The sequence below is a fragment of a genome, unplaced genomic scaffold, assembly GCF_019419815.1.
Source record: "Pyrus x bretschneideri cultivar Hongxiangsu unplaced genomic scaffold, Pyrus_bretschneideri_v1 Contig4, whole genome shotgun sequence".
NCBI lineage: Eukaryota > Viridiplantae > Streptophyta > Magnoliopsida > Rosales > Rosaceae > Pyrus > Pyrus x bretschneideri.
Window position 1 is genome coordinate 7,687,667 of NW_025999723.1, and position 20,589 is coordinate 7,708,255.

A 20,589-nucleotide genomic window follows, 5' to 3' on the forward strand; every position below is an offset into this window, starting at 1 on the left:
ATTGCAATCTTTGTTTGGTTGAAACATATCATGCAAACAGATGATTTTCGCATCGAGCTATAAAAATATGATTTGCATAATCTTTTCCTTTGACCAAACTAAACACCCACACCAAAACACACATCATGTTTGCAATCATCCATTATTCTCCTTGACCATCCAAAGCTTTTAATTATACGACGAGGACATACAATGCATATATGATTCCAGGTATATATCCCAATATCGTCAGCAACAAACATATCCAGAACTCCACCTGCATTTTCCCACGAGGATTTATCAAATATAGCCAAATATTAGCCCCTAATTTCATAAGAGTGGTAATATTCCCACCCTGGTGTCTTATTTCCCCACCCACCATTTAATGAAAATGCTAATAACATATTTATCATTTTAAAAGAAGACTCTTAAACCCCTATTTAATTCAGTACTAAAATTTTGAAAAAAACAAAAAACAATAAATAAATAATGGTGGGTGGGGTGTGATATCTTGGTGGAAAGAGGTTGGGAAAGATTTGGATTAGAATGGACGGAAAGGTTGGAGAAAGGAATGGGCGTGTGCTAGATGAAGGCAAGAAACTTCAATGGAGAAAAAAGAGAATTGGGTGTGAGATTTGCGGTTTTGATAAAAAAGGACGAAGAATAGTGGTTTGGGGATCCGAGGTCTTTGCAGCATGGCGTTAGATGTGAAGGATATGATGAATGTCTAGGTCTTAGGTCTTGCATTTTTTTATTTTTTATTTTTATTTATTTATAATATTATTTAAAGATATATTAGAGTTATTTAAATAATAAAATATTATGGTTATTTTGGGAATAATGGTGAGTGGGGAAATAACATTTTACTTTTTTAATTTTCTATGGTGGGTGGGATTATCATGTGGGTCGGAAAAAAAGACACTGGGGTGGGTCTAGTAACATTCTTTCATAAATGTCAGTTTTTATAAAAAAAATTCAAATATATCCAAAATATTACATAGATAGACACTAATACCCTTAAGCTTTTAACCTAATAAATTAAAAACCAAAACCCAATTAGATGAAGAGTTCTCACAGCTAAACCTTAAAATTGGAGGAGACCTAGTGAAGACTTCGACGGTTGGTGAAGAATTGTGCACCCCTAAACAAAGATGAGTGTAAATGGTTAATTTTTTGCACTTTTCCTCGTTTACGTTTTCTCTTTGCTTTTGTATTTTCTTCCTTCGATTGAATATTTATCGAAGAATGAACTGTCAATTTTTGTAACATTATTTATCTCAATTTTCCTTTGGATTAAATGTGCTTTGCATTTAATTTTCCACCTTTGCATTATTAAGGTTGTTGTCTGTGTCTGGATTCTGTTTTGAAGGTTATCATTGATTATGGTAGTGAATCGAGAGATTTGTTGTGTTTTAGAAAGTGCAAAAAGCATATTTTAATATTTACGGAATAGAAATTCTTCAGGTGCATATTAGAAAAATTAGTGAAAGCACCACTTGATTATCGCACAAGAATCTTTTAATCAACAACTAGTTATTTGTATGAATTAAGGGTATTTGTGTCTATTTAAGTGATATTTTGGATATATTTGAAAGTTTATATAAAAACTGACATTTTTGAAATTAGAGGCTAATATTTGGCTATATTTGATAAATACTCTTTTTCCCACAATAAACATAAAACGTAAATACACTAAAGTGTAGTCAATTTAGATTTCAAAAGATTTTAATGGACTTTTTTAAGTGACACATTTGTAAGGATTTTAATAGATTCTACAATTCCATATGAATTTTGACAGATTATTATGGATTTCTATAGATTTGTAAGGATTTCTTTTTTGACTCATACAACTTATAAATTCTTTTCTCAGTACACAATCTGAAAAAAAAACCTAAACATATATGTATATTGATATGGAAATATAAACCAATCAAATATGTCTTTTCTCTCCCTTTTGTGATTTCTTTACGAAAAATAATTTTAACTAACCAAAACAAGTAGTGCTTCTTAAATCAATCAAATGTCTCAAAATTAATCATTTTTTCTCAACATTTGATTAGTTCATAATGTGTTGTTCAATAAAAGTACAGCTACCAATATAAATAGGCGTTGGAAGATGTTTGTGCTTGCACTAACATGATTACACGAAAAAGAATAGAAAACTTGAATTGGCAATAAGATTCTTAGTAGTAATTTCCAAGAGTTCAATTAACATGGTAAAAAATTAACACCTTCAGATAGAACACATAAATATTACAAGAACTGCTAGTGGCCATTAACACTTCCCAGCAAAGCATTACAAGAAATACTATTACACAGTCTAAAATAAAGGAAATAAAAAATTCAAAAAATTCAAGTTTGCAACTAGGACGGTGATGGATGAATGTGAAGGGAAATCAGGTTGGCAAGTTCTATGTTTGGAAGAAAATGGACAGCGAGAAAGAAAGATCGAATTGCAGAATGGAGATAAAGAGAGAGTAAGAGTGAGGGGGTTGAAAATAAATCTCAGGGGTGGAGGTAGGATTTTGTTATGCTTATAATCCCTTCTCAAATCCTACAAAATCTCTTATTGAAAGAAATCCTTAAAAATCTATGATTTTTTTAATACCTTTAGATTTGCATGGACTATATGAAAATCTTAGTTGACTACACCAGGATTTTAAAGTCTTTTAAAATCCTTTAATTGACTACCCATGTATTTAAATGGATTCTTTTAAAATCTTTTAAAATCCTAACTAACTACATCATGATTCTAGAGTCTTTTAAAATCCTTTACAATCCTCATTTGACTACACCCCCCTAAGATAATCCGAAATCAAATCCCAATTGCTCTGCATTGGTCAAAATCATGTCCACGTCATACTAATAAAAGAATCATTTCAATTGCTGAACTGATTAAAATAATATAACGACATGCTGATAAACGAATAATTTCAGCAATTGAAATTGGAGAAACGATCATTCCGGACGATTAATTTCTCAAAAAGAATTGGCATTTGGGGAATATAGGGTGAAACAATAACTCACTCCACAGCCAAAACGAAGGAAGAGTCCCACAGTTGGGAGGATGATTGCCAATATCACTTCCAGAAACGTTTCTGAACCCATTTTTTGGTTGATTAGAAATGAAAACCACAACTTGTGCTAAATTTTGGAGACGATTTTATTCTCTATTTTGTACTACAGATTTACTTCAGTCAAAGTGTAGATTTATATAAAAGAAACAAGAAGCCAAAATCAGTTACTACAGCCTACAGGTGCCACAGCCTAGAAATATTGGTGCCACGTGGGATACACAGAAATCACCACGTGTCGAGTTCAAGCATTGATGAATTATCCGGAATTAGATTCTATCCGGATTCATTTTGTGAAAATATTAAGGATTCTCACATCTTAGCCATTTATCGTGTATTGTGCGATCAGAAATCATTTGACTTTTTTTATTTAAAATTAAACTCAAATAGTATTTGACGAAATTTAATCGCACGATATATGATAAACGGCTAGAATATAGGGATCCAAAGTGAATCCGGAGAGGATCGTTCTTCCAAATTATCCATGCATGTTTGATCTTAGTGGAAGTATAGCCTGGATAAACTTTGTGCAATATTTTAGGCGGAGTAACATTTCTGCCTTCACACTCACTAGGGAGATTTGGCATAGAATTGTAGCATACACTGGTTGCTGGCTGCATAGCTAGTTCAAATGTGCTTTAAAATGACTGAAAACATTTTTAGTTCTAAAAGTGCTTTTCGAATATTCATTTGCATTTTGATTCTAAAAACATATTCACAAAACATGCTTTCAGCTATTGTAAAAGCATTTTCAAACGAACCTATCAAACCCTTAGTGGAATCATTAACTCCCAACATTTGAAATATTTTCTTTTCCTTAGGCCAAAAGTAAAAAGGATTGATTCAACTGCTGCAGCAGAACTTATTTTTGTTAGAACAAATAACCTCTCAAACAAATTGTTTGGTTCGATAGGTTGGCAGCAAACAAATAACATTTTAATTATTTATGAATAGAACACCAAAATTCCTGAGGATATAGGATGGAGCATATGGACCCAAGCAAATGTCAAGGTTGATACACCTCAGGAAGTTGAAGACCCACACTTGCAGCCGATTTTCCGAGCACTCTCTTCATCTCATCTGATCTATCCACAGCAATGTTGTAAGAGAACAGCAATTCCTGCACAGCATTTATACAAAATTAGAGGGTTTGATGAAGATAAAGTGAGAACGTTACGATCAAGCTCTATAAGACTCGTTTAAAAGTGCTTTTAAAATGGGTGAAAGCGCATTTGGTGAAAATATTTTTGAAGCAATCCATAGTTAAAATTCAAGTGAATTCTGGAAAAAACACTTGAAGTGCTTTCTACAAGAAGCACATAACCGGTGCTTCTTGTAGGATGCACTTCAAGTGCTTTTGGAACCCAAAAATATTTTTTCTAAAAACGCCTTTAGACATTCTAAAACCACTTCCAAAGAAGCCCATAGTTTCTTAGATAACAAAGTTAGTGCAATAGAAAGTAGTAAGTATTAGATGCTAGTAGGCACAGAGATGAAAATGCTGCATACTCATCACTCAGCCTGGAGGAGATTCCTGAGAATACTAATTTTCCATCACCAAATGTAGAAAAAAAAAAAAAAAAATCGAGTAAATTAGAAATTACACCCAACTATAAGTTTAATAGGAAAACATTTCAAGAGCTCAATTCAAGAACACTCCACATGGAGACTGTTTAGATTAGTTTATGAATATTTACATGAACGTTTTCGAGGGGTTCTATTTGATTATTTTATGAATATTCATTCATACAAAATGGTCAGTTGTATGATAGGATCATCCAAGAGTCAGTCACACCGCACGCGCAAAGATAGGGTCAGTTGTGTGTGGGCACGAGTAATGACTCTTAACTGCAGACATTGAACTAGTAATGAGTCTAATGGCAAAACTAGAACTTGATACATCTAAAAACAAAACCATTTCAGTATCCGTTTATCCTACAAATGCAATGCATATATTCAATAGAGCAATCATGAAAGCAAACTAGTATAATGAAACATCCAAAAGCCTTAAAATTGGCAAAGGGTAATGAAAGGAAACTTTGATTAGAGCCTTGAAGTACAGAAGTACCTTGTGATGATGCACACTGTTAAGAAGTAAAGTGTAGTTCTCAGCAAGCTTAATCTTATGCTGAATAGAAGATGGGTCTGACAGTTTGCAGTTGTTCCTAAATTCTTCAGTTGCGTACTTTATAAAATGCCTCTTATTCTCTTCTTTCGCAACGTGTTTCTTCACGGCTTTGAGAAGCTGGCGGTACACCTTAGCAACTTGCAAAGCCCCGCTGCTCATTTTCAACCTTCGTCTCAAGCTTATACTTTCTTTCTATATCTCCGCTCCACCCTGCATCAGGAACCGGATGTTTTCTTTTCACGAAAAGGGTTGAACGTTTAATGCACACCAGAAGCAAATCTTTCAAATATCATGAAAAACACACGAAACTTCTTATTCACAATGAAAATACACTAAGACAGTAAAAGTTTGAACAAGGCTAATGAAAAGAAAGTAAAATTCAGCAAGAATATTGCTTGAAGATCTGCATAAGGAAACGAAGAAAAAACCCACGGAAGTAGCATAGTCATGAAGCTGTAATTTCATGAAATGGTTATATATAACAAGGTTTGGAGTGGATAAAGAAAAATGGGGCAAGAGGTATAAGACACTACCAACCGTATGGCTGCACAATTACAGAGCAGACTTGCAAAATCCTACCGCTCAACTGCTGACATAGCAGCAAAACAAAGTGCCACCACTGTCAAAGGGCTAAACGTAATCCCACATAGGAGAAAGAACCTCCTCGAACCTGGAATTCCACGGTGGCGGTTTCCCGATTCAATCAGGCAATGCCATATGCAAAAGAAAATACATGACATCGCATGATTGACGTGAGATGCAGCCGCAGTGACATCCCAGGTGTAAGTAAGCTTTTCTCTCCATCCTACGCGCCTACGACTAATGTAGGCTACTGGGCAATCCAAATTAAGCAAAAGGTGAAAAACCAATTTGCTATTGCTATCTATCATAAACTTCACCAATTTAAATCAAAATTTCTTTCAGGAATATTCACAAACAGATGGTCTGCAACACCATTGTCACACCCATCTCCACATGTAAATAGCGGTAGATTAAAAACATAATAAAAAGCTCAGAAATGAAAACCCGGAAACCCACTAACCTTTTGGAGCAAAACCCAGCAAGGAGTTGAAGACTGGAGAGGAATAGAGGACTCTGGTTGCGGGACAGGGTCAAAGCTAGCTACTTCGGCACTTCTGAGGGGTAGGACGAACGTTTATTTTTTTGGTTTGGGTTGGGGTGGGGACGCGATTGGAATTAACTTTTTAGGTCTTTGAAAGTCTTTTTACAAAAGATTTTATATTATAATTTTAGTTTTCTTATATATAAACAAAGTTTTGATGTTTTTTTTTTTAAAATAAAATAATATCTACATTAAGATGTGGGGAGTGAGTCAAAGCCTCATAATAGAACTCGAGACCTCTCACGTATAAGTGAAGAAGATGAATAACACTAGACCGTTGTAATAAATGTATGAAATTTTGAATTAACAATTTAATTTTAATTTTTTACTCGATTTTAATTTTAATTTAATCTGATAAAAATTGTGACAGCCCGTTCCGAAATTTTTTTAAATGTACGTGTGAAAGGACGATTTTGCCCCTAGTGTGATTTTTACGTTGTGTGGTTGTTTTGAGCTTGGTGTGGTTGGTTGTGGACCACACACATACTCTCCCACATTTCCCTCACTATTCCCTGCCCTGCACCCCCTGTCCCGAGCCCTCTCTTTCCCATTTTCCCCTCCATTTGTACGAACATACCTAGAAACCACCCAAATCTTCACAAATCGAAGAAACAAAGTACATATCCATGCTCGTGAGGTCCGTAGAAGTTCAACCATACCCATTTCAGGTAAGGATACCTTCGTTTTCACGTCGAACTCGGGATACCCGATTTTTGTCACTGTTCATGCACACGTAAATTCTTATGTTTTTGGGAATTTCAAGCTTGTAGGAAGCTTGGTGAGGTCCTTAGGAGGCTCGGGGTGGTTCGTTTGAAGGTTTTGGACGTCGGGATCACGAGTTTCGAGGTTGGCCGGAGTTGGTGGTGTTTTCCCGGCGAGATTTCGTGGATTTTAGCACTTGAAAGTGGTATGAACTTGTTCCTCTCGTTGTAAGCTTCAATTTGGTACCAATTTTATGAAATTTGGTTGAAAAACGAAGAAGATATGAAGATTTGAAAATTTTCCCGATTTTCCGGCGCCGGAGCCTCGCCGGAGAAGACGACGGAATATTCCGTCAGTTTGGACGGAATATTCCTAACAGCGTTAACGGAATCCGTTAAAGTTAACGGAATATTCCTGACGGCGTTAACTGACGCCGTCAGCGTGCCAGGCACGTGCCTGCGCGTGGCCGGCGCGTGCGACGATGAGAATTTTTTCTAAAAATATGGGGATGTTCCTGAGGTTGAATAGATCACGTTGGTGTATTCGTACACCCCATTTGAGCATTGTATGAGAAGTTATTTCTTAAGGTTGGTTATGTGCTTTAAAATTAACGTTTTTATAGTTGTTTCGCATATAGGTGATACCTATCCCGAGGACGAGCGTGGTCACTCGAGGCAAGGGGGTTACGACCCTTCTACATACCAGTGAGTGGGGTTTTGGTTTTCCGTATATACCTATATACTTATACTTTTCCCAAAAATTGATTTGAAACGTTTATTCGTTTATATGCCATGCATTATATTGTCGTTTGTTTATGCATTGTTCGTTGCATATATATATATATATATATATATATATATATATATATATATATATGTACGTTTGGTGCTGCGGACGCACAGGTAAGTGCCAGGTGAGTATGATTATGTTTATGTTTAGTAGTGTTTTGAGATGTATATAGAGAGCTCATAACCTGCACCTCCGGTGTTAGTGCTCCCGCCCAGAGTCGGGCACAGTCCTTCATGTGATGTTCACCTCCCGCACCACACGCTCATCTTGGATCCAAGTTAGGTGCACAGTCCTATCGTACAGACCACTTTAGGTGGTTCCGACTCGTAGGTGACCCGCGATTATTCGCCCAGCCTTCACGTGATCGTAACATTTGAATGTACTTATATTACACCCAGGCTTGTCGTACAGACCACTTTAGGTGGTTCCGACTCGTGTGCAGGTCTAGTTAGTGAGATGGAGATTTGAGCTCTAGATTCAGCCGTACAGGTCACGTTAGGTGACTCCGGCTGACATATTATATGACCTTGATGTGATATTACCTGAGCACTTGCATTTTACTTCGAGGTTTTGGCATAGCATATTTCTGAGCATGAATTATATATATATATATATATATATTCTATTTTCTGGGAAGTATACAAGTTTTACGGCGAGGGGTTAGAACTTGTTTATGAAATGGTTTTTGAAAAGCTTTGTTTTTGCCCACTCACGCTTTTGTTTTGCGCCCCTCCAAGTTTTAGTTGGCTAGCACGTTTGGTGGCTTCCCTGAGGATTTCCCCGGCATATCTGATAGCCTACTACCAGTGTAGGACCACCTTCGGGTCTACTTTTGTAATGTCATTTTCTCCCGGACTGCATTAGGTTTTCGTGCTCTGAACTTTGTGTTCACACTTACGCTTGCATATGTTTGTTATTACTTTGTGTAAAGCCGGTTTTTATTTATTCGTACTATTATTATTATTTTATTAGCTTCCGCACTGTGCACATGGTTACGTCACTTCCACGTGACGGCCAGCATGCCCTGATCTCGATCGGGGTGTGTCAAAAATAACAATTTTCATAATACAAATTTATTATAATTTTAATAATAATATATTTTTATATGTAAATTTTAATATAATATTTAATTATTAGACTGGAATGCCAAGTAACGATGAATTCAAACTATTCTCCTGTTTCATGAGGTGTCAAAATAATTTGGGTAAATCTCAGTTTACTTCTCTCAAATTTCGTGGTTTTTAACATTTGGTACATGAAGTTTTTTTTGTCCTAAAGTCATACCTAAAGTGTTAATTTTGGGACAATCTCATACATCATTTAGTCTAACTGTTAAGTCCTCTGTTAACTGATAATGTGGCACCCATGTGTACAATGATTGGGCGCCATGTGTCATTAAGGGGTCCACGTGGAAATTAAAAACAACAAAAAAACCCAAAAAAAAAAAAAAAAAAAAACCCCTTCTTCTTCCACCTAACCCTCTATCTCCTCCAATCTCCATAACCACTAGTGCACCAAAAAATAAAAAAAATAAAAAATTCAAGAAACGAATCACCATTTTTCATTGTCTCAAAACCCAAATTCAATCATATACCAAACCTAGAATTTAACAAAACAAATTACGAGAAATTAATACCAGAAAATTAAAAATTTCACAGTAACCCAGAATTCAATCATATACCAAACTCAGAATTTCCCCCGCTCATTCCTCCCTCGGAGGAGTTCTCAGCTCCATTGTCGTTCGCATTGATGTCGAGAGATTGGTGATGGGTTGAATTGGATTTCGAGATTTCGGCAGAGGAAGCGATGAGAAAACCGAGGAAGGTTTTGAGGTAGGGATTGAATCAATTGGAACTTCATCGTCATCACCAAGATTTGGGGATTTTGGAATTAGGGTTTGTTTTGGTTTGCGAAGGGATTCGAAGAAAGAGTGATTTTGGGGTTTGGGTTTGGGTAGAGAAGAAAAGAGAGAGAAAGTGGAGGAAAGTTGAGAGCTAGCTTTTGGGGGTAAAGTTGTGTGTTTTTCTGATGGGAGGGGAGGTGAAGAGAGTGGAGGAGAAGGAGAAGGTGTTGGGGAAGAGTGGCGGTGCGCTGGGGGTTATGAAGATTGGAGTAGATGGAGGGTCGGGTGGAAGAAGAGGGGGTTTTATTTATTTTTTTTGGTTTTTAATTTCCACGTGGACCCTTAACAACACGTGGCGCCCAGTCATTATCTACATGGGTGTCACATCATCAATTAATAGGAGACTTAACAGTCAGACTAACAAATGTATGAAATTGTCCTAAAATTAGCACTTTAGATATGACTCTGGAACGAAAATAACTTCATTTACCAAATGTTGAAAACCACAAAACTTGAAGGTAGTATACTGAGATTTACTCAAATTATTTTATAAGGTAGGACTAGAGGTGAGTTTTAACGGGTGTATATGTAATTAAGTGTATCTACCAAACCCGGATTTGTTCTGTGTTTTTGAGTTTCTTTTTTGGGTTAAACTCTGTTTACTATCCTGAAGTTTCGTGGTTTTCAACATTTAGTACATCAAGTTTTTTTCATCCCAGAGTCATACCTAAAGTGTAAATTTTGGAACAATCTCATATATTCGTTAGTCAAATTGTTAAGTCCCCCATTAAGTGATAACATGGCGCCCATGTGGATAATGACTGGGCGCCACGCGTCATTAAGGGTTTACGTGGATTTTTTTCTTTCTTTCTTTCTTCTCTTCAGAGGTGACGTGGATTTTTTTTCTCTCTCTCCTCTTCTTCTTCTTAATTGGGTGGGTGTTCAGCCGGGAAAGGGGCGGATGATCCGATTGAAGCAATGGCGTGTTCAATAAAGTTTTTGGGAGAAGTATTTGTGAAGATGGAGAAGAGGAAGATGGAAATGGTGGGGGAGATGGAGAAGATGAGAATGAAGGTGGAGATGAAGAAAAATCAGATGATAATGGAGTCGCAGAAACAGATGGTGGATGCTCGTGTGAATGCATTGTGGGAAACCAAGAAGAAGAAGATGAAGGTCGTCTCGCTTTATGATTCGTAGATGGAGTGATCTGAGCAGCTAAGCGGAAAGAGAAGAGGGAGGGATCGGGGAAGAGGGAGGGTCGGTTTTTTTTTTTTTTAAATTTTAATATTGAAGCGGAGTCATATTGACACGTGACGCTCAATTATTGTTCACGTAGACGTCACGTCATCAATCAATAGAAATTCTAACGAAAAACTTAACGGATGTATGAAACTGTTTCAAAATTAAGACTTGAGGTGACTCTGAAATAAAAAAAATATTGAAAACCACGAAATGAGGTAGTAAACAGTGTTTTGCCCCTTTTTTTTTTTTTTTTTTGTTGTGTGATTGAGTTAGAGAGTACAACCTTTGCTCACTTTGAACTCGACGCTCAAAGAAACTGAGACCCATCATCATGTCGCGGGAGAGACCCAAAAGAGGCGCACTGCCTCCCGCCCAAGAGGTACGCCACCTCAAATCCTGCTTTCCAATCTCTTGGTTTCCTCAAGTTTTCTGTAATCTTTGTGTTTCCGCAATTCGGAAACGTTTCGATTGGAGAATTCATATGACGGGTTTTGTTTTCTGCGCTGAAATTAATGGAAGTTCTCCGATTTGAGATTCTGATTCGTAATTTTCTCTACTTTTTGAAGAATTGTGATATATATAAATATGATCAGCTCTCTGTTTTGTGTTTGTTTGATTTGGAATGTGATATGCACAATGTTAATCGTATTTGCTGATTCTAGTCCATAACGCTGCTTATTGCTTTTGGCTTTTGACTTTTGATCTAAAAACTTATAATTTCTTCCACAAAAGGTTTTTGCTTTAGATTTCCTACATTCCAAAGTAACAATTGCAGCCTGAATTTGGTTGTTGAGATTATGGTAATGTAATAAATCTCGTTTTCAATGCTTGCTTACTTTGATACTCGATGCTTAGTTTTGATGAAGAACAGTTTTCGGTTTCATTCTATCAGCCAGTTGGTTTCAGGAAGGATGGTTTCCAATTGCATTTTTGTTTTTCTACTTTAAATGCAGAATATTGAGAAATTAGAGAAAGTTGTAGAGGAAGGTAATTACTATGGAGCTCAACAAATGTACAAATCTATTAGTGCAAGGTACGAGTCACATGCTCTTTATAATTTCTGCGTAGATAGTTTCTGTTATTTAGTTTCGAGGCTCAAGAATATGATCATTCAGGAAAATATTGGGAATTGTACCAACAGAAATTCTCCAATGTGGGATAAATCTTGTGGGATGCGAGTGCCTGCTTGATTGGCTGGGTTCACATCTTGCAAGATTTTTCCCGCATTGGAGAAAGCCTCATTTTATTTAACAGTGAGCATGGCTGTTGAGGAACCCAGGAACCCATTTTCTTCATTTGTCTTTCTTAAAGGCATGCACGTTGATCAAATACGGATTCTTTATTGCAGATATGTATCTGCTCAGAGGTTTTCTGAGGCTGTGGATATCCTTCAGTCCGGCGCATGCAACCAACTGAAACATGGGCAGGTCATACTTTCATGGCTCTGCGTTTTGAGATACAAATTTGCATGATTTGGACATAGTCAAGATACAAACGTGCAGAAAATATATCATGACATTTCATAGTCAAATCCTTATTACTGACACTGTATATATGGAAAACAAATTCAGGTTACTTGTGGTGCTGAGTTGGCTGCTTTGTTTGTGGAAACACTTGTCAAAGGAAGATTCCCTTATGACGATGAAACACTAGGTCAGTTGTTATCATATGCTATTGAATTAAATTCTCTATTGGTTCACTGTTGGCTTGTTCCTACCTTCTGTAGTAATTTTGAACTTCTCGTGGTTGGTTCTTCTAGCAGGTTTTATTCGTATCAGAGTATCAATGTTATGATAAATAGAATTTTTGGATATGATTCACATGTTTTCCCAGCCATTTTCAGTGTTTTGGTCTTTCTAGTACTATAATGCTTCTATTTTTTTCGTGATCATGACAAAATTTATTTTTTTGTCAGGTCGTGTCAGGAAAATTTATAAAGCATTTCCTCGGATACCTGTGCCACAGCAGTTAGGGGATTTAGATGACATGCAACAACTTTCTGAAACACTTGGGGAAGCAAAAACATGTGTTGAGGGCTGCTCATCGTTCCTAAAATCTGCTCTTAAGTGAGTTTTGTTCAAGATTTTCCTTTTCCTGATTTGGAGAGAGATTTCATGGTTATGGTTTGGTCTTTTATGTGTGAGTTAAGATATTTGATTCCTCTTTATCTGAATATTCAATGCTATTTGATATTCATCTGGTTTTTTCTTTTGTCTAATCCTTGCGTTTTATCTACAATTAACTCTAACTATGTGTTTAGTTGGTGGGAAAAAGGGGCTTGAGAATGGGAAATCATTTACCTTCCCATGTTGGATAAGTGCAAGGAAGAGAAGAAATTTGGTAATAAATGATAAATGTTGGGAAAGAAGAGAATGTCGTTACTCATACCCTTTTAACAAAAGCTAACCGGTCCCCTCCCCGCTTTTTTCAACATTTACTAGCATTTTTTATAGGTGTTTAGGACAAAATTGCCGTAATTAATTATTGAAAAACCAATTATAACCCACATTTGCACTTCATATTGAACTTCTTTTTTTTTTTTCCCAACTTTATCCATATTAAGGAAAATATCAATTTTGATCCTTTATTTCCTAGTTACTGTCCTAATTATACTAAACATGTGTGTACACGACGAGCATGCACACAATATGTATTACATATGCACCTTACTTTATATCAGATCCTATAGTGTCATCGAGCACTGAAAATGCGTTGCTGGTTCTCTCTTTTCAGGTGGTCTAAGGAGTTTGGTGCACCCAAGGGTGGAGCTCCAGAAATACATGTCATGTTAGCGAACTACATATATTTTGAATCTCCTGAGGTGGTAAGTAGCATCTTGATTGTGTTCTTTGCTGTGCTTGCGGCTGTCCATAATCCTTTAGTATTTGGCTCTCGAGTGCATACATTTCAAAGATTGTCCCCATAGTCCACTTTTTTGCAAATGCCTGCTTATTAATTGCTAGCAAGTTCAGATGGAATATTGGACCAACAGATCATTATTTATACAAATTTGTTTACTGTCATTTTGGTGATTGCGTCATCTTTCCAATGTTTTATTCTGAAGCACTTTTTGCGCTTGAAAATGTTTTGGAAGACATGTTGGAATTGTTTTTTTTTTTTTTTTGGTAGTTCCATACTGTTCAAACTATTCTTGCTGTAAGTGCAGAGTGAACACCATTATCTGTTTGGTTGCCTTGCAGGACATGGTTAGAGTGTCGCATCATTTTGTTCTAGGAAACAACCCCAAAGAGTTTGCTTCGACTTTAGTAAATTTTATGGGCAAGGTGAGCTACAAAATTATAGTTAGTATCTCCTCTTTTAGCACTAGAAAATCATCTTCGACAAAAAAAAAAAAAAAAAAAAAAAGAAAAAAAAAGAGATTAATTTTCACAAATGCAGAAAAAGGTATGTTACAGAATTATAGTTAGCTTTTTGATAGAAAGTTTTTATGGGGTTCATACTTCTTGACCATGCAGTGTTATCCGGGGGAAGATGATTTGGCCATTGCACGAGCGATTTTAATGTAAGCCTTTTCTCCACTATGTACTTGTGTAGGCAATTCACTCTTCGGTTCTGGTTGATATCATTGATGATAGTTGAACAACTAATCTGGATCCTGAATCCTGAATTCGCTTACAGAATTTTAATATAGCTTCAATTCTGAGGTTCACAATGAGTGCAATAAATCCATGGCCTAATTGAAGTTTCCGTAAAAACTGAGAACAATAACTTAGTTATGATGTAATGTGGGAACTTCCCTTCTAATTTTCAAGGGTAGTCTAAAATACATTGTGGATTTTATGAACATAGTGCAATTTAAAATTTTGATTTGGGCTTTTTAGCCAAAATGGTCCCTAAGATTTTCATTACACATAACTTTGGTCCTTGAGATTTAAAATCAATAGAAGTGGTCCTTGAGATTGTCCACCATCCATTATTTTGGTCCTTCCATTAAAAAACTCCGCTAAGTGGTCCCTGAGCTTTTTAACGGAATGACCAAAATGATGGATGGTGGACAATTTCAGGGACCAAAGTTATGTGTTATGCAAATCTCAGGGACCAAAGTTATGTGTTATACCTTCAACTTAACGGAGTTTTTTAACGGAATGACCAAAATAATGGATGGTGGACAATCTCAGGGACCACTTCTATTGATTTTAAATCTCAGGGACCAAAGTTACGTGTTATGCAAATCTCAGGGACCATTTTGACTAAAAAGCCTTTTGATTTGTTGGGTGGCACTATGAGTTCATTTGAACTTGCTTTCAAAGTGTGCACTCAAAATTGGGAGATCCTCGACGAATATACACATTCAACTACCGTTTTGTCATGTTTATGTACTTTTCATTTGCCTTCATTCTGAGATTGAGCAGTAGGCTAATCGAGCTAATTCTGTTTTCCTATAGAGCTGATTTTGTGTCTTTCTGGTGTAGGTATTTGGCAGTTGGTAATCTGAGAGATGCCAATATTCTCGTGGATGAGATAAAGAAGCAAGTGGAGTCTAAGCAGCTCGACTTTCCCAAATCCAATTTGATCCAGTTCATCAATTTTCTTTTGCAAACGTATGTTGCTTTCAATTCTTTCTTTTTATTCATGAACCGTAACAATCATATATCCCATCTCTAGAGAAGGATCCGTAACAATGTCCATCAGTCTTAACGGAATTTAGAGTATGATAAAAGAAAATGATATGTACTGTTGCTTGTGCGATTTTTGGTGACTTGGGCAATCAAATATTGATTTGGTAACCATACTGGAAATATGCAATTTATGTATGCCCCTGATCTTCATGCCTCAAAATATCAATAGCCAAAGTCCCAAGAGATCATAAAGATTTAATTAGATTATGAAATAAGGAGCCTCAATTATTGATGTGTATGGTACAAGGTTTACACATTGCTGAATGTTATTCTCAATGCAGGTTGCTGAGAGATGCTCTTCCGCTTTTTAATATGTTGAGAGAGAAATACAAATCAAGCTTGGACAGAGAACCAACATTTCATGAGGTATGCAGTTTTTCTGCGCGACCACCTTTTACAAATCTGTGTCAAAATGTCTCTCTCCCTAAGGTGTGCGGTGTGTTTTGTGCTAACATTAAATTTATGGTTTAGTTGCTGGATGAAATCGCGGAGAAGTTTTATGGAGTACGGCGCAGAAATCCGCTGCAAGGGATGGGAATGTTTGGCGAGATTTTCAAGGTAATTGTGCATTGTCCACAATACTGTAGGTTGCAATGGAGTTGAACTCTTGTGAATGATTAACTATAATTTGTTATGAAAACTTCGAAAACTAGAATGGCGAGTAATTCACAAATAATAACGATATTGCTGTGACAGAAACTGTTCCAAAAATGAGTCTTGAAATAATCGAGCGGCATTCTTATTGCAATCTCAATCCTTGTTATGCAGATGATGGGGGGTGAATAGTGACGCAAAGGAACTTAGCGTTCTTGCTTCCTTCAGCGGAGCACTGATGCTAATTTCTTGTGCCGGTTGGAGTGTTGGAGTGTATTTATATTTTTGATTCTCTAGAAACAATTTTCATGAAGTGTTTCTTAATGTTGTAAGATTTATATTATCTTTCACCAAGCAAGATACAGATTCTGAATATTCCAAATTGTAATTCTTCCGGATTCTGAAATTTGAGTACTGAAATCCGTTTATTTAAGATACGCTTCTCTGAAACAAGTTCAGAAGTGGAAATCACAAACAGAAAAATTACAGTCACTCGTCGATCAAGAATTTCACTCCATTCTCCTTCAGAAAGTTATGTGTCGTGTGATCAACCTCCTGCAACAAAAAATGGCCGTCTGATTGAGGTTCCATTTCCAGTTTTGCCCAAACCAACAGGAAAGTCTCAGCTGTCACCGAGATATCTCCCCATGTTCCTATAGCGCCCATCAGGTGACCAGGTCACGGGCGTTAGGAACATGGAGACATATCCCCAGTTTCACGCAAGTTTCTCAACCGAACCCGCAAAAGCATAATTGAAAGAGTAGAGGAAAGGCCGAAGCTCACATTGGTATCGCTCAGCTCCAGATTGTAGAAGTCCATAGTCCCCGCCCTGAACAAAGGCCCCGCATGCCACGTCCCGATATTAAGCTTCAGGAACTTGGGACCCGTAATCTTGAAAACCCGAACGTCCGCCACAGCCGGCGGCACGTAGAAATGGCCGGAGGCACAATGAGACTGCACCACATTGTTGCCTTCACGGTCCTTGCTTTCAACAATGGAAGGCTTGGCCACTCCGAGATACCAAACGTGGCCGCTGATTGAACCCAGGCACTGCGTCACGCTAGCATGGTGTGTGATCGTTGAGAACTTGAGCGGCCTATCTTGAAGATTCATTATGTAGAACCTGTAAACATGAACCAAAGTTGAAATGTGACACCAAAAAGTAATTTTGTTTTGCTTCTCGAAATTATACGTCGTGTTATTTTGCTAGACCGTAAATCAATATCGTGTATTGAACAATATAATCAATCAGATATCTTGCAATTGCTCAAAATAACTACGAAATTTCTGAATGTGAAGATCACATTGTCACTTTTCCTAGGTCTTTTGACTTTGCTGGACTGTTTTAGTTTTCCACTTTTCCTATGCTACTGCTGGAGTTCTGCTTTTGCAGAGCGTACATGTTAGGATTGTGATTTACTTGATCACAATTATATAGCCGTTAAGCATTATTAGTGAACTTAAGTTGTTTTACTTAGTTAATTAGTTTATTTAGTGAGTGGCCAGCTGGCAATGGTTGTTTGTGAAAGGGAATATAAGCACCAATAGTCTGAGAGTCCTTGTAACGGTATTTTGATTAAAAAAACAATATTACAAAAATATTCAGTTCTCTCTCTATCTTCTTCCTCCATACCCTCTACCATTGTTACTAGCTACTTGCAGGTTGAGCTAAGGAGCTGGAGCATTGATCCTAACAGTACAGCATATCAATGGAACATGATTGGGGAAAATGAAGGTTTACAAATTGATTGGTTACTCTTACTCTTTAGAATTGTAGATTGTTGGTCCCGATCCGTTCCGAAATATCGAAAACATATTGTGATTTCCGAAATTTCGGTTTGGGGTAGATAAAGTCCCGTCCCAAAAATAGTCAATTTGGGATTTGGGATCCCTTTCCATACTGAATCAGCCTTAGCAGATACTATCTTTCGTTAAAAAAAAAAAAAAAAAAAAAAAAAACCTGGGTGCCTATATTGCTTTGCTAATTGTATTTTCTTAGGGTTTTTTTAGATATAGACCCTTGCAACTCTTATTTCCTAAATAAAAATCCACCTAATTCTAAACATAAAAATAAAATCCAAATTTGAAAAAAATTGCCAAATAGAAAAGTAATTGACCTATTATTACAAAATATTTACAACTTGTGCCACAATATTCAAATCAAATCAATAAATATTATTACTTACCTTAATTTTAATGAACAAATAATTATTGCACATACTATTATCCCTAACATATATAAATACACACACACACACACACAAATACATTCAAAAGTATATCATACTACTAAAAGTTCAATATACATATAATTTACCTATATGTATATAGTACTGCTATACGTTCAAATATATATATATGTGCAGTACTAACATATATGTTAAAAAATTATTATATGTAATTAGTTTACCTAGTTGTAAATTTATGATTAGCAAATAATATATTTTGTAGGTAAATTAATAATATTTTGTAGGTAAATTAGTATTAAATAAAATAATATTGCTTTATTATGTAGGTAAATTATTTTGCATATATTGAGTTTGTTTATTATGTAGGTAAATGATTTTTCATGTATTTTACGTACATAGGGTAAATTATTTTGAGCAATCTAACAATTTAAAATTTTAATAGTAGGTGCCCTATTTGAATCAAATATTTTTTTTTTTTTGGGTAAATTATTTTGCATGAAGTTTTACATATATTAGTCATTTTTTTTATATGTGTGTGAAATAATTTACCTACATTAATATGTAAAATATAATTTTAGTGACTTAATTAAGCATGTCAATATATTACATTTGTATTGTTATTATATATTAGGCAATGAATTTATAACAAATGTTTTTTTAGTAAAATTATTAATTCTCCCTTATAATTCACATGACATTAATTGTGTACATCAAACATTCAAATATGGGTATTTTAGGCATTCACAAAATTTTAAAAGGGAAAATTAGAATGTCATACATCTTTTATGTAGTTGTTAGATTAAATATTCATCCCTTTTAAAGATTTAATTAAGGTGCTTTGACCAATTGCTGCCTCAATAATTTTCAATTTATTTAATTTCCATGTCATTAATTTCAATGCATTTATATAGAGGCATAAGATAGATTAGCAACTAATTACCTATAATATAGGAATTTAATTTCGTCAATCCCTTCTACGCATTAAATGACATTTTTTTAATAAAAAAAAATAAAAAATTAATTAACTAATTCCTCATTACCGTATTATCAGTATTTAAAAGGAAAAAAAAAATCTCTTTCTATTAAAAATGTCTCAATAAAAAGTCTTCAATACATATTTTTTCACATATAGATATATATAAAATATACTTAAAACTTATGATACATTTGAGAATAAAAGTATAGACTTTTGGTACGTTTAGATTTCAAATGTATCGAGAAACCAAATGTACCAGAAAATCAAATGTACCCATTGTTATGTAACCCTTTTGGTACGTTTAAATTTCAAATGTACAAAGAAACCAAATATACCATAAAACTAAATGTGCCTATTGTCAAGTAATCATTTTGTTACGTTTAGATTCCAAAGGTACCAAAAGACCAAATGAACAAAAAATCACAAATGCACCACAAAACCAAATGTCTCTATCAGATACCCTTTTGGTACATTTACATTTCAAATGTACCAAGAAATACAAAAAATCAAATCCACTATAAAACTAAATGTGTTCATATTATAGGTAACTAGACGTAGCTATATAATCAAACAAATCTTTATTATGTGTTGGGTCTTCTAAATAATAAAATATGACAATTTTTTTTTAAAATATTCTACTATATTCACAAAAAAAAAAAAAAGGTAAAATTATAACAAACAATAAAAAAAATGCATAGAGATGGATAATAAATGCATAAATATAGGGATAAGACGAAAAGAAAAAAAAAACGAAATGTCCAGGGAAAATCGTGAAAAATTAAAATTCTAAACAAAATTGAACTTATGTGAAAAACTGAAATTAATAACCAAAATTTTAGGAAAATGTTTGATCAAATTTTCAAAATGAGTGTATGTTTAATCTAAAAAATTAAAAAACAAGGCGCCTATATCAAAATGTCCCAATTTTAAATGTGTAAAGTCAAACATAATTAATAATTTGCTGATGTGAAATCTAGTAAATGAGTTTTATTCAAGTAAAAAAGGATTTTATGTGGAGAAAATTAGGTTTTATAGGCTAAAGTTATATTTTCAGATTTTTTTATTGGTTGTAAATGTATTACCTTGGAACTCCATGGCTGAGGTCCAACTGAGCATCGCTAGGACCAAACACGTGGCCGTCCGGCGAAGCCTCCACCACCTGGCCGTACTCTCCAAAGCTCTCCGGAGTGGCTTCGACGGCCTTCAGCTTCACCCACTTAGACTCGCCGGAGATTTCCATCTCTCTTTGTTATTTCTTCTCTAAATAAAAATCCAAATATAAATATTTTCTGTTCCCTAACCGTCCTTTT

The 20,589-nt window shown here is 35.4% G+C and overlaps 4 protein-coding genes across 5 annotated transcripts; 1 reads left to right on the forward strand and 3 right to left on the reverse strand.

Moving 5' to 3' along the window:
* Positions 1-93: 93 nt before the first annotated feature.
* LOC125468713 (salt stress-induced hydrophobic peptide ESI3-like) lies at positions 94-3,087 on the reverse strand. Its single transcript, XM_048564962.1, has 2 exons — positions 3,007-3,087; positions 94-256 (listed from the first exon to the last, which is right to left on the reverse strand). The coding sequence occupies exons 1-2, from the start codon at positions 3,085-3,087 to the stop codon at positions 173-175; spliced, it is 165 nt and encodes a 54-aa protein (XP_048420919.1). The 3' UTR covers positions 94-172.
* Positions 3,088-3,891: 804 nt separating this feature from the next.
* LOC103926650 lies at positions 3,892-6,380 on the reverse strand. The gene is made up of 3 exons (XM_009335465.2): positions 6,224-6,380; positions 5,122-5,391; positions 3,892-4,173 (listed from the first exon to the last, which is right to left on the reverse strand). Exons 2-3 carry the CDS (start codon positions 5,338-5,340, stop codon positions 4,060-4,062), a joined length of 333 nt encoding a protein of 110 aa, XP_009333740.2. The 5' UTR covers positions 5,341-5,391; positions 6,224-6,380; the 3' UTR covers positions 3,892-4,059.
* Positions 6,381-11,130: 4,750 nt separating this feature from the next.
* On the forward strand, positions 11,131-16,547 carry LOC103926648 (protein GET4). Of its 2 annotated transcripts, none has more exons than XM_048565085.1 (12): positions 11,131-11,259; positions 11,834-11,913; positions 12,229-12,307; positions 12,452-12,533; positions 12,796-12,946; positions 13,614-13,704; positions 14,081-14,164; positions 14,357-14,403; positions 15,314-15,442; positions 15,802-15,886; positions 15,992-16,078; positions 16,217-16,547. In XM_048565085.1, the coding sequence occupies exons 1-12, from the start codon at positions 11,212-11,214 to the stop codon at positions 16,232-16,234; spliced, it is 981 nt and encodes a 326-aa protein (XP_048421042.1). In that variant the 5' UTR covers positions 11,131-11,211; the 3' UTR covers positions 16,235-16,547. The 2 variants fall into 2 exon arrangements, with proteins under 2 accessions (XP_048421042.1, XP_009333738.2); XM_009335463.3 differs by having other exon boundaries at positions 16,289-16,547.
* Positions 16,429-20,560, reverse strand: LOC103926649. The gene is made up of 3 exons (XM_009335464.3): positions 20,362-20,560; positions 16,898-17,237; positions 16,429-16,669 (listed from the first exon to the last, which is right to left on the reverse strand). The coding sequence occupies exons 1-3, from the start codon at positions 20,517-20,519 to the stop codon at positions 16,604-16,606; spliced, it is 564 nt and encodes a 187-aa protein (XP_009333739.1). The 5' UTR covers positions 20,520-20,560; the 3' UTR covers positions 16,429-16,603.
* Positions 20,561-20,589: the final 29 nt, after the last annotated feature.

Excerpts from the sequence above, each read along its gene's own strand:
- LOC125468713 (XM_048564962.1), bottom strand. The coding sequence starts at position 3,087 with ATGGGTTCAGAAACGTTTCTGGAAGTGATATTGGCAATCATCCTCCCA. Across the intron at positions 257-3,006 it reads TCCTTCGTTTTGGCTGTGGA|GTGGAGTTCTGGATATGTTT; the intron begins GTGAGTTATTGT and ends GGGAAAATGCAG.
- LOC103926650 (XM_009335465.2), bottom strand. The coding sequence starts at position 5,340 with ATGAGCAGCGGGGCTTTGCAAGTTGCTAAGGTGTACCGCCAGCTTCTC. Across the intron at positions 4,174-5,121 it reads ACAGTGTGCATCATCACAAG|GAATTGCTGTTCTCTTACAA; the intron begins GTACTTCTGTAC and ends AATGCTGTGCAG.
- LOC103926648 (XM_048565085.1), top strand. The coding sequence starts at position 11,212 with ATGTCGCGGGAGAGACCCAAAAGAGGCGCACTGCCTCCCGCCCAAGAG. Across the intron at positions 11,914-12,228 it reads TACAAATCTATTAGTGCAAG|ATATGTATCTGCTCAGAGGT; the intron begins GTACGAGTCACA and ends TCTTTATTGCAG. Across the intron at positions 15,887-15,991 it reads GAGAACCAACATTTCATGAG|TTGCTGGATGAAATCGCGGA; the intron begins GTATGCAGTTTT and ends TTTATGGTTTAG.
- LOC103926649 (XM_009335464.3), bottom strand. The coding sequence starts at position 20,519 with ATGGAAATCTCCGGCGAGTCTAAGTGGGTGAAGCTGAAGGCCGTCGAA. Across the intron at positions 17,238-20,361 it reads CTCAGCCATGGAGTTCCAAG|GTTCTACATAATGAATCTTC; the intron begins GTAATACATTTA and ends TCATGTTTACAG. Across the intron at positions 16,670-16,897 it reads TGGAGCTGAGCGATACCAAT|GAGGTTGATCACACGACACA; the intron begins GTGAGCTTCGGC and ends TTTTTGTTGCAG.